The sequence below is a fragment of the Galleria mellonella genome, unplaced genomic scaffold (assembly GCF_026898425.1).
Source record: "Galleria mellonella isolate WM207_F2 unplaced genomic scaffold, CSIRO_AGI_GalMel_v1 utg96, whole genome shotgun sequence".
NCBI lineage: Eukaryota > Metazoa > Arthropoda > Insecta > Lepidoptera > Pyralidae > Galleria > Galleria mellonella.
In genome coordinates, this window is record NW_026442179.1 from 633686 (window position 1) to 653060 (window position 19375).

Genomic DNA, 19375 nt, shown 5'->3' on the forward strand with positions numbered 1-19375 from the left:
GAGGAATAACACCTGTCTCCTCAGGAAAGGCAACGCATGGGAAATATCATGGGCGAAACAGTATACTCTGTTATGTCCATGGTACTGCTCATTTCTATAGGCGACGGTTACCACTTTCCATCAGGTGGGCCGTCAGCTTGTTTGCTATTCTAAGTTGTATAAAAAAAAAAAAATACTTGATTCGAATTGAGAAACAAAACGTTCGACTGTACTTATTATATGTATAACGCAATATCTTTACTGAGCGTGAATCATTTTTAATTTTTTAAGTTTCTGGCAAATAAATTTCATTTCACTAATTATTAGCTACTTTCATATTGAAATGGTTAAATTTCTGGATGTTTCTATGTATTTATTACATCATCATAGTAACCGTTTTTTTTTTGTTGGATGAAAATGGATTGGTAACTTCGCTTGCGCTAACGGGATACGCTGGCGGAGCACCAGTGAAGGGTGATCCATGAGAATGAAAACAGGCCCGTCAGCCTATCATGATGAATTCATCAGGAATTAATCATGATACTTTCCAGGGGGAACCGCGTGGAGGTCGACCCGGTTAGGTATATTGCTAGCAATGGGATTTTTAGTCTCCATTACTAACAATCCCTTTCCCCCCATATTAACCGTTAACTGTTGAACTGTCCACTGTTGAACATAGAACTTCCTCATATGGGGTGTTTCGTCAGTAGTTGCTACGCTTGGCAGGCGGGTTAGTAACCGCAGTTGGGCTTTTAGTGATATCTTAAGAGGGACTGGAAAGAAAAGGGTGGCTCATTCTATGCCGGGACCACAAAGCAACATATTACATGTATGTATTAAATAAAGTATTTCAGCGCGTCTGTCTCATTTAGGTAGATATGACGGAGATATCGTCATAGTCGTAGAATACTGATGGATATATATATATGTAATATTCGTCAGATCCGTCAGTATTCTACGACTATGACGATATGACTGATCGGCAGTCTGTCAGTTGTCCAGTCTCCATAACACAAACTATACATAGTTTACAACCAGATAACGCTACGTATAATGATATAATATGATTAAAGAACAATAAAATTTGATATAAACGTAGTATTTGAGATGGAGAAGTAAGGCTACTTTCTATTCCGATTACACGGACAAAGACGCGGCCACAGACAATATAATATGATATCTATGTCACGTAGACTTGTAACTGATAACGGGATTAAATTTTAGGGTGACATTTTGCATAATATACCTATAATTCATAAATAATTATCACCGCCTACCTATTAGCTGTATCATTGCTAACAATGGAAAATATGTACCTTATCTTTACATTATAAAGAGAGTAGACCGGACTAATACAACATTGTTAGGCAGAAGATAGTGAATTTAAAATTTTACAAATTTTTAACTTAATTTTGGACACGAGTGCGTTCTCAAAAGAAGAGGATACGGCCAACACTGGACAAATAATTTAATACAGTCTTAATACTTCTTTACTGCAGTACTAAAATTTGCTACCTTAGTCCCCTTTCACGTAATCTTAGATGCAATAATTTAAGATTGTATATAAAAAAAAAAAGACTTCAATTGTGGCAAAATAAGTTATGTGGATTGAAAAACTAAGCTACTGAACCGACTTTTAACTACGACGTTAAACTTCTACGAAACTTATTTATAAGTAAGTCCTTTTAGAAAAATAAAAAAGTATTTTACAAATCGGTTTACATTTGATGGAGTTATGAGTTAATAAACATAAAAAAAAAAAAATAAGAACCTCTTTTTTTAAGTCCGCTGAAAAGGAGTGCTATTACTTGTATATTTACTCTGTTACAAAACTGACAAATTAACAGATAAATTCTACAGTAAATGTACAGAAAATGAGATCATAACGAAGTATATTAGGGAATTAGTTATCTAATGGGAAAAGTAGGTAAACGTTTGTATAGAAGTCGGTTAATCGCAAACTTTAAACATTCATTTAAAGATTTTCTTCTAATGAGTGAAGATGGAATGGCAACCCCGTCTGCGTTATCGGATAGGTGAGGATGAAGGCAGGTCAGTTTACTTATGGTGAAGAATTCGACAAGACTACGATGGTTCAAGGGGGAACCGCGTGGAGGTCGATCTGATAGGGTATATTGCTAATAATAGGGCTGTTAGATCCTATTACTACTAATCCCTTTCGTTCCTCATATAAAGAATTAAATTACTGCTACAAAAGTGGCGTGTATTATTAAAGAAAAATTCTTCCCTATGAGGCAAAAACCGGTGGTATTATTATGCTATTAGAAATCAGACAACGGAACATCTGGAAGCACTGTACAGAATACGAAATTCCTAGCCAATTTAACTTTTAGTTTCGTATATCGAACTCGAGACCAGACTTTATTAGAGGCGACATATCTAATCAGTAATACAATGTGGTCGTCGAGGGGGAAAGGGATTGTTAGCAATGCAGACTACCCGTCCCATTGCTAACAATATACCCTGTCAGGTCGACCTACACGCGGTTCCCAATGGAAATCATCGTGCTGAATTTCAGATGTATTCATCACGATGTGCTTTTTCATTCTCATCTATCATCCTTCACTGGTGCCCCTCCAGTGTATACTGCTAGCGCAGGTGGTTTTTTGATGGGTGAAAATGGTATGGTAACCCCGCCTGCGCTAACGGGATACGCTGGCGGAGCACCAGTGAAGGGTGATAGATGAGAATAAAAACAGGCCAGTTAGCCCACCTGGTTGGGTATATTGCTAGCAATGGGATTCTCAGTCTCCATTACTAACAATCCCGTTTCCCCCTGCACAGGTGGGGTTATTTCCATCCCATTCCATTATCATCCATAAAAAAAACCGTGGTCGTCGATTCAACATCACATCTTTCACCTTTCACGCTACGAAAAACTATAAAATATTCCTTTTAATTGTAGTATACATTCTATGTTTTCTTTGTACACATTTTAACAAATGCCTATAATAAGATAACGAGATAAGAATAATCTATATTCAGATAGTATTTTTATATCTTTAAATTTTTCTCAAGTTCAGTCGTAGACATTGTTCTATACCGAAAAGAGCCATTGCGATCATATACACCCTGTCAGGTCGACCTTCACGCGGTTCTCCCTGAAAACTATCGTATTCTAATTCTTGTCGAATACATTATGCTAACAGACCTACATTCATCCTTATTTATCATCACTCATTACTACCCTGTCAGATTAAACCGACAGCGCAGGCGAGGAGGTTAGATACTATTTATATATATTTACATATAATTATACTGTAGAGGTCGAATGACTGCACATAGAAATAAAAAACACTAAAAGCCGAATCAGGGGGACGTTTTTTTTTAATGGGTGATAATGGAATGGTAACCCCACCCGTGCTATTGATATACACCGTCGGGGCACCAGTGAGGGATGATAGATAAGGATGAAGCAGGTCAGTTAGCCCATCGTGACGAATTTAACAAGAATTGTTCATTTCAATCACGATGGTTTCCAAGGGGAACCACGTGGAGGTCGACCTGATAGGGCATATATTGCTAGCAATGTCGAACTTCATTGCTAACAATCCCTTTTCAGTCAGGGGGACGTTAGAAGTGAAACAGATCCATACATCCAGATTTTTTTTCAAATATTTTGTCCCTTTTGAATGAATGAATGAGTATACTTGTTTTGCATTACACAATATAGAAATTAAGTAAGACAATTAATTAATATAACGATACAATTTTTGTTTTGTCTGTTTGTATGGGCTAATCTCCAAAACTGTTGGACCGATTTAAATGAAATTTTGCATGGTGGTACCTTACATCCCCGGTCAACAATTTTAGATACTTTTGATCACGAAAAATTAAATAGTTCCTGTGAAATAGTTCAAAAAAACTATAGTAACTTATACTGTTTAGTACATAACCTGCTTAAGTAAAGTCATTTTATCTGAGGCAAAGAGTGAGAACGACAAGTCATTTGTTAATTTTTTTATAGTACATATAGGACATAATAAATAAGTAGATACATACATCGACATATAATAAACAGGAATAATAAATACCACGCGAATAAAGTCACGGGTATCAGCTAGTTTAATATATTGACGGTATAAATAAAACAAACTGGAATGAGGCTAATTCCCATATACCAAAATAAATATGTACGTAGGTAGGCAGTAAAAATATAGTTATGTTTTTAGCAAACAATACAAAGAATCGTCTGTCGCGGATTAAAATTATCGCAACTAAATAAATACTAAATCCTTGACATATTTTTTCAAGAATAACAATAAAAAAATTGAATAACTATTACATGATAGATGTTAGATACAAGTTAGATATACATTAGACAAACGCACGTTTAAACCATTAGTATAGTATAGAAGTTCGCCGTGTGCTCCCGGCATAGAATGGGCCACCACTTTCTTTTCCGTGTGTGTCGAAGATGCAAGAGAGAACTTAATGGTTTTGGGATCGGCAGCAACGTCCCTATTAAAACATCTCCAAAAGCTAACCGCCGTTGCTAATCCTCCTGCCAAGCGTGGCAATTACTGGCAAAATCCCCTCTTATGGGGAAGGACTATGTTCAGCAGTGGACAATTAACGGCTGAAATGATAATGATGTTTCTATTATCACCCATAAAAAAAAACTTGATGATACCCACCAAAAAAAAATTTAGACTGACAAACTATACTGACTGAAATAACATACCTAATATGCGCACTAGCGATGATCCTGTCCCCAGCCAATTGCCACACGTGGAACTCGTGGACGGCGAGCACTCCGTCCACCTTCTCCAACAAACGCCTCTGTATAGCGTCCACCTGAGTAAACAGTGCGTTTGAAAAACTGGTTTATGTTTTATCGTTATGCAAATAAGGTTGTTTATCGTCCGCGTGTTTATCAATCATTTTGAGAGCTTAAAGTTTAGTCAGTACAAAAATTACAATGAATATGAATGGCTTAAGCAAACTTAAACTATAAATCCCAATATAATTAGTGCATACGGTAAGATTTTGCTCCATAAAAAAATAAAAAGATACAGAGCCTTAAAATAAACTCAAAAATAGTGAAGTTATACACAAACCAAAAATATATGAATATGCGAATTAAGGACTTTATTTTCCAACTTAAAAAAAGCGGTAGGTTCTTAATTAGGTTGTATATTTTTTTGTTTGTTACTTCATAATTCTCATTTATAAATCGATTTTAAAAATTCTTTATTATCAGACAGGATATACTTCCAGATTGGTTCTATAAAAAAATTATCAAAATCGGTTCAGTAGTTTTTTTTTAAACAAAATAAATGATTTTGTCACGCTTGTATTTTTTTGTGGAAAAAATCTTAAATTATTTTAAAATCGCTTAAAGTAGATAACAAACATTATAGGATACACCTCCAACCGCTTATATCGAGAGATAGGAATAACAATAATACAGAAATGTGTAGACTCGATTGGTTTCAACCATCTATATTATATTCGTTAAACGATCTCTATACATTTGTCCTTTGCTTTCAAATACATAACATGGTTTGAGCAACGATGCGTGGTACTTGTTTAGATATATAAATATATATACATATAAATTAAAATGGTCATACCTGGATATGTGTGGGCACAGTTTGTAACAAGATGAGCGAGGATTCTCTTAACAAAGGCCACACTGACGCGAGGATAAGAATGACTAGGACTATACTGAGCGCTGGGTCGATGTAATACTTGTATTTCCAGTCGGTGAGCCATACTACTAACGCTGAACCTACTACTATAATGGAACCTGGAACAATGGAAAAATTGAATAATTAAAACATTCTTTTTATACAACTTAGAATGGCAAACAAGCTGACGGTCCACCCGATGGAAAATGATAACCGTCGCCTATAGACATGAGCAGTACCATGGACATAACAGAGTATACTGATTCGCCCATGATACCCCCCCCCCCCCGCGTTGCCATTACTGAGGACTCAGATGTTATTCCTCCGTACCCTGTAAATTTACGCCATATCCCACCCTTCAAACCGAAACACAGCCATGCAAACACAACTGCTTCACGGTTGAAACACGAATGGGACAGAGGTACCCAAGCAATCGACTTTTGTACAAAGTCTCCCTCTGGTATATTATTAATATATAACATATTTTTAGCCACGTGCATTATTATTGTTTGTTCGTTTAAAAATCTTTATTGTATACAGAAAAAAAAGAGAACAGAAGAAATAATCGAGGTAAGAGTACAACGGTAGATTTATTCCTAGAAGCTTTATTTTCGTAAGCGTATTTAAGGGGAGAGTAGGGTGGGCCCTGCTCACCCCAGGATGCGAGCAAGATAGATAGATAGATAGATACTCTTTATTGTTTCCTCCAAAAGATTACAATAGTAAACTTATTATAAATATAAATAATTACAAGAAATAATCACAATAAAGACTCTCAACTATATGCAAGCACATGTCTGAAAGTCACCAAAAGTCTGCGGTTGCTAAACCACTTGCCAAGCGTGGTAACTACTGGCAAAATCCTCCCAAGTGGGAGGCCTATGTTTAACAGTGGACACTTAATAGCAGATATGATGATTATGAGTGAAAGTACATAATGTTCCGTTTTTAAGGAATCAGGCCCTCCTTGGAGACTAATTAAAATTTTAAAAACGTCAATGGATATTCTCCAGTCAACTAAGAGAATACTCAAAGTATTATTAAGTAATAGTACATTTAAAAAAAGAAATTGATTTAAAATAGGACTGTCATTTTCGTGGCATTTTACTCAACCAGGGCATTTGCATTTATTATGCAAGTTACGGCCACGAGGTATAATTAAACAATATAATAATATATTCCATTTCCTTAACTTTGTTCGAAATTATAGTGAATCATACATACTATGTATAAGTGTTCTATTAGTGAAATTGAATAATTCACCCAAAGAAACATGTATTGATAAAATACAATACAAAATCTGGAGTTTTCATGTGTTTTTTTTATATACACTTTTTATATTATCAATAGTCAGTTGTACATTTGAAATGTTATATATGCTGTGTACAAGTATATCTTCCTTTTATACTGTGTTGTTATCTAATAAAAAATATCTAGCTATCTTTAATTTGTCCACCCCCACTTTGCACACATGTATTTTTCTAGAGTCCCCATCCTAAATTTATTTATTAATTCTCATAAATTTAAAAGACATATTGCCACAGTTATTATTATCATTGAAACAGGAGCATTTTTCAGACAGAAAACTCTGTGACATTTCGACCTTTCCATGATCTTCTGTGTTCGCCCTTTTCTAAATCCTTTTAATTTTCTAAAGGAGATATCTCGTTTATGTATGAGTGGGTTATTGTCACACATTAAGTGCTGCTGCTATTATATTTCAATAATAATTTTCTTTGGTTATTTAACAGCTCACCTGAAAGTCTTAAACGCACACGGTGCGGCGTTATCGCCCATGTTTACAACCTACGATCTATACAAACAGGGCGTGTTCACATGTCAATTTAGAATGGGAGGCCTAAAGTTTTTTACTCATTCGTCTCATGTTTCTTTGGAAAAAATGTTTCAATACAATAATGATTTTTATATCATCAAGTAAACTGTATGGGAATCCCCTTAAATTGATTCAAGTCATTCAACAAATTGCACTATAATTAGACACGATACGAAAATAGCGAAGCTATTTGCATAATATTATAACAAAGTCACAGACAAATGTATGAGGTTAAATTATGAAGGTTCTGTTCAGCCACTTCCTTGTGAAACCAAAAAGAGATAATGCAACGTATGAATCATATTAAAATAATATCGTATCGTAATTACTTAGGTGCCTTTATTTGTTTAATCATCAAAACAATAAAATTTTGTAATTTCACATGTTAATCTCTGGCCACGCCTAGCCATTAACCTTCAAAGTCAAATATAGATAATTTTCAAAGTGATCAATGTAACTGATCAACTAGCGTACCTATGTGATAAAGATTTTAAAGAAACTGGCACAAGGTTACTACGGTTCGCACATTGTGACTTTGTCGTTCACGAAATAATGTCAATAACGGTCGCCTGCAACGTAATCAATACAATTGCCAAGAAATTATCTAAGAAAATTGGTATAGGTCGATTTTAATTTTAATTATATTTTATATTTAAATAAATTAAAATATAACCTTATACAAGGTGCAGATTCTTATTCTATGATCTCTTTTCAATATATCACTCCTGGGGGGAAAAGGATTGTTAGTAATGGATTCTAACAGCTCTATTGCCAGCAATATACGCTATCAGGTCGACCTTCACGCGGTTCTCCTAGAAGTAATTAATTCTTGTCGAATTCTTCACAATTCTGCCTTTTTATCCTGACTTAACATTTATCGTAGGTGCTCCGCTAGAGTATACCAATAGCATAGACGGGGATACCATTCTATTTGGAAGGAAAGATATTTTTAGTAATACGGACTACCAATCCCCCTAGAAAACATTGTACCACGAGTTCCAAGTGTATTCATCACGATGGGCTATCTAACTGACCTGCCTTTTCATTCTCACCCATCAACTCTCATTCAACGTATACCGTTAGCGCAGGCGAGGTTACTATTCCATTATCATCCATTAAAAAATCCATTTTCAATTATATGATATTGTTGAATTTTAGTTATTTGTAATTAGTCTTAACTCTTGACTAAGTATGTGGAGTCGAGATAAAAAAGTAGCATATGCCCTCCATCCCAAAGAGTACGTGTATGTCAAACTTCCTGATGACTAGTTGAGCCGTTAACGCATCAAAGCGTAAACAAACTTAACTATTTTGCATTTACAATATTAATAAGGAATACATAATTAATAACGAGGCCAAAAAACCTGTGATAATCATTAGTACTTTTCCAATCGTTTAGTTTTTTAACATAATCGTCATAAGTAGGAACCAAGGGATTACTAATAGAGCGAACTATAGCGTGGTCGCTGAGGACGTGTCAAGAATAAGAATTTGTATAACCTAAGTAATTTTGAAATTTATTTTAATAACTTTAGCGTTGGTGTTTATCTGACATCAATTCACTTAATAACGCAGGGTTAAGATTCCATTTTCATAATTTAAAATGTGTGACAATAATGAACTTATATGAAAAGAATTCAAAGTTCAAAATGGTTTTACAAATCATGTACACCACAGAATAGGGCTGAGAGTAGAACTAGGATGTGATAACTTCAATACATTTTATAAATTATCAAAACTGGTTTGATTGGTAGTATTTAGTGATGGAATAATTTCAATAAATAACATAAACTATAAACGGCCATTAATATTGAATACGCTATTACTAATAATGGCACTCCAGGTCTAAGTGTATTTGAAATAATAAAGGTGATAAACGTAATAGTAATATGAATACAACTATTTTGTTGCCTACATTGCACAATAACAAACAATAATGAAGGGAAATTGTAACAAATACGTGGCAAATTGATCGGACACGACGGTATGTCGATTTTGAGAACAACAAAAGTATTAAACTGTGACGCCTGTGACAAGTTTTGCAAGGACAAGTTTTAAACATTATTTAATATATATTATTTAAATTACAAATGAAATATGCGCACATAAGAACACAGTATAAATAAATCACTCAGAAGTATTTAAAGTTGTTTGTTGAAAATAAACAGGTAATGCAGATGTTGGCAGATTCTTTTCAATATAAGCTCCACACAATTATACCACCTGCCTGATGTTCTAGTTAGGATACCATGTGTTATATAAGGAAAGAATTATAAAATATCTGAGGGCACAATTTAGAACACGCAGATTGCTATTGTGGTGAACGTTTTAACTTACTAGTACACTAGTAATACAATAATGTATGTTAATAGTCGCGCTAATAGATTATATGCAAACGACTGGGTCGAAGCTTGTTACTTGAAATTTTAAGTTTAAAAAAAAATTTAAACAAATATTTATTTGGAATTCCAATAAGAGAAAAAAGATTTGACAAAGGAGAGAAAGAGAGAAATAGAAAAAATGTATATGCAAAGCACATTCCTGATAATGCACAAATAATGGTAGATATGGACACAACTAGATTATTAATACCTGCATACCCTTTTTTTTTGTCGAAGGGAAATGCTTTATGCAGACTCACATAACTCGGAGGAGATATGTGGGTACTGCCGGACTCTTACCGGCTAAAACCCCCCGGTGTTCCTCGTCCACCTATCGCCGGAGCCGCGGGAAACCCGCTTGAAGTCGTCCGAGACTCCGACGACAATACCTGCATACCCTAGTCTATTGTAATGAGAGCACTGGTAAGCCTAAAGGCGAGTGTGTATCCGACCGGGTGAATTAAATACTAGTTATAGGTAGAAAAAGAAGAATAGTATGTGGTTCATAGATAATAAGACAATACGAAGGGCACAAGATTTGGAAATAGTTTGTTACAATTATTTTTCGCATATAATTAGGTCATGAGCATTGCTGATTACCTCACTTCAAATGACTATGATAAGGAAACTATTGTAATAAAACATTAGATACGTATGTATTTAGATTGAATGGTACGTATGATTCAATTAGACACCATTTCGTCCGTGTAAAATTTACGTAGATGTTAAAATTTATTTTCTTTAGAACGCTTGGTAGTGTAAAGGAAACATAAAATAGATATACGTTTCGTATTTTTCAGCTTATGCTGTTCTCATTGACTGCAGGAAAGAAACCTCCAGGGAGTTACCCTTCAGTCTAAAGCTCCCACCTCCTATATTTCATGCTTGTTATCTATTAAATCGGAAATTTATAATAAAACTTTCATATTAGAAGTATTCATGCAACATAGACAGTCGCTGTAGAAGGCCAAGCATCCTTGTCTTTTTAGAGCCAAAAGATTCGTCATTCATCTGTTTTTAGATCGTCTTCACCTGATTCTAAGGCCTAATTAATCGCGAAGACATTAGTGCAAAAACATTTTATTCTCGGCCTATTGGTAACATTATATGGCCAAATACACAGCGATACACGCAAGCGTTCGGTCGACAAAAAATTATAGGGGTCTGGAAGCATAATACTTCCAAGCCCTTAAGAATACATGAGGGTATTGAGGGCGTTATATTGTACGTTGTAATGTCAATTTCTACGGCAGCAGTAACCAGAAAATTGTCAATCCATGGTAAGAAGGTAATTTGTTTAATCAGATGCAAGTAGTTTGACCGCGTATTTACTTTCTTTTTCCCGGTGTTAAAGAGGGCCATGCCTTTAGTTTTTTTTCTTCTTATTCCTTAATCTTTGCCACTCTTATCCGTATAATTTCCGTAATTCTAAAGTAACTTTAATTACGTAAAAAAAGTTGTGACTTTAATTTTCTTCGGCTTAGTCACGCTCACTGTATCTCTCGTAAATGACTTCCTTATTGAAAGTAAAATTCAATGTCGAGGCTGATTCAAAATTCTAGAATGATATAAACCAACAGCAAACTTATATATTTTATATATGTAATTTATGACTGATGATTCGATTCCAATACAAGGAACTAGACAAATTGAAGTAAATAAATCATTACCAAATACTTGTAGTATTTAGCATAGAGAAGGATATAGGCTGTTTTAACGGTCATTTAACGTGTCCTAGTTGAATTCAGGCACTGGTAATAGCGTTATAAATTGAAGTACTCATAGTAGTAACATGTGCGGGAATTACACGTATGCATTATATTTAGCCGCTTTCCTTCAGTTATTTAAAAAAAAAAAACTAAGACAATTTGTTGTGTAATTAACACAGTTTTTGTAAGTAGGTATACTGTGTAGCTACTTATTTAATATGTTTACGACTTTACATAATATAACTAGATTGATGTCTATAAAGGCCAAGTGTTACACAATTGATCAATAAATCTACATAGTAATACAAAATAATAATATATTAAAATCGTTCGATTAGCATTTGTATTACAAATGGTAATTAATCAATAAACAATGATGGTAATCAGTTTTAAATGAATTTTGTATTGCCCAATCACAATTATTGCGTACATTATTACTTCATACGAGTAACTAAACAAGATAATGTTACAGAATTAGGTAAACCTGACCGACTTTATTAAATATATCAGACACTAGTGAGCCACCTTGACTTTGAGCGATTTTATTAAAATAAAATACGGTCCATGTTACTTTGATAATGAAAGAACTTTTTAAATGCGGTTAGGATTTTTTCTAAGTAAAATATATATATATATATATATATATATATATATATATATATATATATATATATATATATATATATATATATATATATATATATATATAAGGAAAATATAAGGCATATTTTTGATTTGTAAATCATAAATATATTCTCTAGTCTGCAAAAACTATAGCCACAGTTTTATATTTTTTAGTAATACAAAAAAAATTATAAGTTATTATACACTTAAAACATCATTACTACAATCAATTTTTAAAAGAGGATTTAATAATTATTTATTTAGCAATTATTAATCAATTTTCTAAATAAAAATCTTGTTTTAAAATATTAATATTATTTCCAAATATTTGCACCGGGTAATATTGGTCGATCGATGCAGGTGGGTAATGCCTGTTCTATATAGCTGCTTCAAGGGAGGCCAATGTGCAGGGGTGAAATGGATACAATTATAATGATGGTACTTACCAAGAGCATCGGACAGCACGTGCAAGAAGACTCCCTTCATGTTCATATGTCCAGGGTCAGTTGTCGTGCGGCACGGTTGCTTATTGTTATTTGACGTTTTCTCGGCCTTCGGCGGTACCATTTCATCAGTCTCCTCAGGGTCCGTGGAGTTGTGACCCAGAGCCATATCCGCGTTGCTGTTCACAATTTCCGTCAGATGTCTGACGTTCGACGGTGGGGGTACTACTCCATGGGAATGACCATGACTACCTCCGTGCTCTAAAAAGAAAATGCCACTTAATAAACTTGTTAATAAAGTCAGCAAAACTTTGTCTCTTTCTAACACTGGCTGGATGACACGCAGTCTAAAATAAGGGGTTAAATTTTTAGATACTAAAACTTTGCACAAATGTTCATAGCGTAGATAGAAAACACTAAAGTAGGACTTCGCAAATTTTTTACCGAAACGAGAGATAAAAAATTTATAAAAGGGGTAGCGCAGACTGATTAATTTTAGCAAGTGCTGGTAAACGTTATACCACTAATACATCTTATATATGTATGATATTTATATCAAGATTTATACATGTTTGTGTAAATGTCACAACAACTGTTTTCACTATAACACATGACGCAAATACAACATTTTTTGTGGTATTTTGGTGAAATTGGAGGAGTTACGTGCAAAATAACATTTTGTATTATATCATATAATATTTTTATATTATGTATTATATATAAGTAGATACAACTTAGGATCAGCTCCCAATACCGCTAGATCTCAATAAAATTTGGTATAACACTCAATTTCAATCATAATATTTTAGCTCTACATAATTAGTTTGGGAAAATAAACTACGTATTGTAGGTATCTAAGCTATCGGTTCACTTCCCCATGTTGTTTACATGCATACTATTGAACCGGTTTATAGTTATTTATTATGGTGACACACTACGCCACTAAAATAATTGAGAATATAATTTGCGTGCTCTTCTCTATCTACCTAATGGAGGGAAAGGGATTGTTAGTAATGGAGACTGAAAATTCCATTGCTAGCAATATACCCAACCAGGTCGACCTCCTCGTGGTTCCCCCTGGAAACTATCATGATTAATTCCTGATGAATTCATCATGATGGGCTAACTGGCCTGATTTCATACTCATCGTTCACCCTTGACTGGTGCTCCGCCAGCGTAACCCGTTAGCGCAGGCGGGGTTATTATTCCATTTTCACCCATCAAAAAAAATCTTACCTACTCTCTAAAACTAGCTGTCTTTCTACAAACGGAAAAAGCAGGTAATTTTTTTTATTTCTATCCGAGTGAATTTGTTTCACGCAATTTTAATAGACTTGCGATTCCTCAATGTGAATATGGGTTTGGTAGTCTTTTTCGGCATTGATAACTTTGATATATACCAATATATGTATAATAGTTATTATTTGCAATAAAAAAAAATGGCGTGATTAGCTAAAAAAAATACGTTGATTAATCATGTTTTGACATTTGACGCCACATCTAGATATGTATGATCTAGATAAAAAAAATATGTTTAACGTGGTAACTATCTTTTATAAAAACCTAATTACCATTTGTATTACTCAGTTACACACAAGTTCATAGATACACAAACAATACAGATGAGTCTAATAGATAACATGCTGACTTACCATGGAATAGGAACAATCCCACAACGTTAAGCAGCAATCCGAGTGTACCAACAGCGACCAGTAACTGAGCGTCATGGATCGTCTCGATCTCAATAAATCGCTTCACAGCCTCCACTGTTATGCTGAAGCACAGCGCGACCAGGAATACGGCGTTGACGAGGGCACCGAGTACTTCGGCGCGCGCCCATCCAAATGTATTCTTTGACCATTTCTTTGGTGACATCTAAGACAATGGGAATACAGGTCATGATTTTGTTCTACGATACAGGTGGCGTACCTAATATTTTAGAACTGACATAAAAAACAAACGGTTCTCAAATCTCTCTTTATTACCTTTCACAGGAATAGAGGCAATGATATTCGGGTGGTATGCTAGTTTACATGAGTGCGTTATAGTAAATAACGCTCTCTACAAAACTTTGACAATTTCTGTCTTTGCAGAACCTTTTTCAAAATGGTCTTGTAACTGGTGACTATTATTATACAAACCACTTATTTAAAAAAAAAAACATAAATACTATAAACGTTTTCAATAATTGCTTAATTATAGGAGTGCTGTAGAGAGCCATGAATACAGTATAAATGTAGTAATGCATAGTAATTGATATAGAACCATTGAAAGAGTAAAATATTATGGAAAAGGGATCAATTGCGAGAAATCCTCAGGTCAACTAAGAACCTAATGGCAAACCAATAAAAAAATAATGAAATTGAATCTCAAATAGCTAAAATATCATGTATCATAAATATATTTTATTTTATATTCTTCTATAGACTAATAAATAAATTTTATCTTTAGAACTTTTAGAATTAGATTGAAAATAAAGTACAAGGTTGAATATAGGTATACTATTAAAATGAGTAATACACACTAGTAGGTAGTAATAGCCACTTCATAGAATTCTTTATGATGTCATATTATGGCCATGAATTTATTGGTATTTTTACAAGAAATATAAAAAAAAAATCAATCAAACTTAAGTATCAATGTTGGTAATATAAAGTTTTTAATTTATTTTTTTTTTTTACACAAGCAAACAATGACTAATTGTAATAAAAAGAATATTCAAAATTGGTTCAAACATGAGCTTCCATTTAAGCATAATACTAAGATTGTAATATAGTATCAGTTATTTTAATCATGGCGCAATATATTATTTGAATAAGGAACTCATTAACCCACATAAACCTTACTTGAATACCTTATAAATTAAATAACATTTTTACATTTTGTGCCAGTAACATTTAGGTAACATTTTAAGGCTTTTAGCCTTAAGCTAGCATATTTATAATCTCAAAATTATTATTTTCATGAAGTAATAAAAGGAAAGGAAATATTGTACTATAAAAAAGTGCCCGAAATATAATTGTTGCTGGTGACATAATTAACAAATCCTTATATTACTTGTATTTTTTTCAATTTAATATCATTGTGATTGATATATCTATTGTTAACATTGTGTTTGTGTAAGATATTTCTTTAGTAAGCATACTATTCTCTCATTGAAGCAGTTTTCCTAAGGGAACCTCTGGGGCAGCTACAATGGTTTATACATAATTAAAAACTTAACACACCCATAAAAGTAAATTTGTGTATTTATAATATTACAATTTACAGGGTATAGAGGAATAACACCTATTCTGAGAACTCCCTCAGGAATTTCAATGCATTGGGGACTATCATGAGTGAAACAGTATACTCTGATATGTCCATGGTACTGCTAATGTCTATAGGCGAATTACTATTATTTATAATTCAGAACTATCAAATTAATTCTGTATTATATTTAGCTTATTGATCTTAACATATTGTATTGATATGATGATTATTGACATTTGGTGGAATTTAGAATTTATAAATTAGAAGTAGTACAAGTATGTTCCGACTTATAAAGATGATCTCAATATAGATTATTACTAAAGAAAATACTGATAAGATGTTGCCAATAGCAATAGATTATGATGGCTTTATCTTAAAGATTATTCAATAAGACAAAATTCTTGTTTTTAATTTCAATTTCTAAAATTAGCATCTATTTATCTAATCAGCCTACATCCATCTAATACTGATCATAGAACTCCTTTTTGTCAATTGTAACCATTCTGTGCTTTTCCATTATCTGCATTATGTCATCCAACCATTGGGTTTGTGAATGATCAACTATTTTCTACTCTTGACCATCATTTTCATACTTGATGTCTATCAAAATTAGAATAAAACTGATAGCCCTCCTGATGAAAAATGGTAACCATCACTTATAAATATGAATAGAACCATGTATATCACAGAATAAGCTGTTAAGATTTAAATTGAGTCAATTATAAGGTGTTTCATGAAAGTACTGTTGGATAAACTAAATAAACATAATTTCTTTTAATAAGAAATTTAGTACACATTGGTCCTTAGAATAAAGATTATTCTATGATATGAAAATAAAATTTTAATGTCAAAGATAAGATTCGAGAGAGCCACAGAATTGACTCGAATGAAAGACTATTAACCACAACTACTTACTTTAACTGATAAAAATGCAATAACAAGTGCTGCTACATCACTCAACATGTGAAATGAATCGGCAACTAGTGCCATGGAGTTGGTAACATAACCAACAATTAGCTCCACAAAAAAGAAGCCGCCTGTGAGCCAGAGCATAGATAGTAGCCGACATTTCTTCCCCGTGAACCTTCCCATTGTATCTGTAAATAAATATGGCTTTTAATTCAACTTAGCAACTATTTATTATATGAGATGATGTAATGTTACAGTAATAATAAAGACGAAAAATTCATAGATTGTTTAAAAAATAAATTTGCAGTAGACAAGTTTTTTTTTACTAAATTATAGAGGAAGACAGATATATATTTTCTTTAATAACAAGAAATTTATTACATACTTTTAGATGTCCGTTTAAAATTTGAATGATATGAACTTTCTGCCTAATTTCTTATACACTAATGGCAAATAAATATTATCACTAAGTACTGCTATGCATAATAAATTTTATGAAACCTTAATCAGATCAATACATCATAAACCAATTCATTGTAACATGTACTTTAAAATCATTACTTAATTTTTTTTACATTATGAATTCTAAAGTACAAATAATAAGACACAGGATTAAATATATAATTTTTAAATCCAAGTATTCTAATCCAAGCAATTCTAACACAATTGAGTAACTAAAGTACCTAAATATAATTATTATTTTCTTACATTTTATAAGATTCCCAAATTTAAATAGGAGGGTAACGGCAACTAATACCCACAAGGAAGTAGGTATGTCACAAAATATGCACACTCATTTCACAACAATAGGTTATTGCTCCAATACAATATCGATTCAACACTTCTCAGCTAGGCACAAACATAGAGCACTTCCAATAGTTAGAAAAGTAAACAATTAACACTGGCACGTAATTCAAAAACAAATCCTTTATTCTCTTGATCGTATATAATAGTAACATAACAACAATACAATGGAAAAGAAAATCTAGTGAAAGTTAAAGCAATTTGCAGGTAGAGTGCAAAATTTTGTTAGAAATTTATAGAAATTTAATTATAAAGTACAGAAATAAAGAAACTTCCGTGCGCTTAGCGCACTCTTAAAATAATAATTTACTATTCGTTTTATGCAATACGACTCGTGAATTCGTGACGAAACAAATTTCAAGTCTCAATAATCCCAAAGAAATCTCTGGACAAAATGTCAAATTGTCATTTTGCTGTCACTGACAGTCACTGTTTTTTTTTTTTAGTACGTTTGTTCCGTTTGGAACAGGCTAAGGTCGGAGACCATGCTGCCTAGTCTTCAAAAAGATAATTTGTCTGGAATTTTATTTTTCTAATGTCGCTTCAATTATTGTCATAATCTTCAATATTTCATTTGTCAAATCCGGTAAGTACATTTTCATAAATATCTTTTCTTGAGTTTTCTTAAACCAGTGGATTTATCAAATTAAAAATAAATAATTATAAAAAATCATTGTCTTGCAATTCAATAAAAGTATTCTTATAGCTCCTTGAATGTTGTAGTAATATAAGTGAAAATAGCTTTGAAACAAGAAGGAAATCTTAAGAGAAGCGGGATTGAGTGCGGGATATTTTCGGGTTTTTTGAAGATAATCCTAAGTTCGTCAAACATAATGTGTCTTTGAATGACAAATTCAGAGCAATCAAAAAAAAGGTGATGTAGAGATTGGGCTGTATTTGAGTTACACCATGTGCATGATGGGGAAGCGATCATGCCCATTCGGTGCAGGTGTTCGTTGAAATGTCCGTGGCCGATTCGTAATCTACAAATATTGGTGTAAAATTTTCTGTTTGTGTCCTTTCCTTTGCAGAACCACGGTTTTCCAATACGCCAATTAATTTTGCGGTACCATTTGCCTTTAGTCTGTAATATTTGAGTCCAATGCTCCTCCCATTTAGTTGTAACGATTTTATGTATTCCAATACTACAATCTGAGTAACAAAGGGGTAAATCTTGAACACGAGCAGCACTTGAATTAATAATTTTAGCCAAAGTGTCTACTTGTTCATTCCCAAACACTCCAATATGTGAAGGGGTCCAGATGAAGATAATATCTTTTCCATATATAGTACAGAGATGATAATATTTATTACGAATTTCTTGAATTAAGTAGTTTGATGATGAAATGAATGTGTTATTTTTTAATGCCATAAGAACACTCATACTATCTGTAATTATAATCCATTTCGAATATAGTACCTGTTTTTCTATGTATTCTAATGCTAAAAATATAGCTTTTGCTTCTGCTGTGTAAATACTAGCCAAAGTTGAAATTTTATAACCGTGACCAAATCTATTTGACAAATCGTAAAAAGCCACTGAAGTGCTAAGTGCATTTTTGGAACCATCTGTATATATCTGCCTGTAGTCAATAAATTCTGATAAAGTCTCATACATATCGTGCTTTTCTTTTATGTCTTTACGTATAACAATTTTGATCTTACAGAACTTACTCTCATAAAGGCCATTATAACAAGGAAGTATCTTACTACTATAGATGTTATATTCATCTCGTAAATTCAAATCATTGACAATAGTTTTATTCAAAAACATAGAAATGGGGCA

The 19375-nt window shown here is 33.1% G+C and overlaps 1 protein-coding gene across 4 annotated transcripts in view; it reads right to left on the reverse strand.

The window, feature by feature from the left end:
* LOC113523582 (uncharacterized) overlaps nt 1-17970 on the reverse strand; it is a 39016-nt gene extending 21046 nt beyond the window's left edge. For 3 of the 4 annotated variants that reach the window (XR_008253789.1, XM_052902827.1, XM_052902829.1), the window contains exons 1-6: nt 17494-17970; nt 16792-16973; nt 14277-14499; nt 12628-12885; nt 5577-5752; nt 4685-4797 (exon numbers count right to left, since the gene is read on the reverse strand). Coding sequence is in view for 3 of the 4 variants with exons in the window: in XM_052902827.1 (XP_052758787.1) it covers nt 4685-4797; nt 5577-5752; nt 12628-12885; nt 14277-14499; nt 16792-16968 (947 nt within the window). In the remaining variant the exon portion in view is untranslated. The remainder of the gene's footprint in view (nt 1-4684; nt 4798-5576; nt 5753-12627; nt 12886-14276; nt 14500-16791; nt 16974-17493) is intronic. The other variant, XM_052902830.1, reaches the window with a different exon arrangement.
* Nucleotides 17971-19375: the final 1405 nt, after the last annotated feature.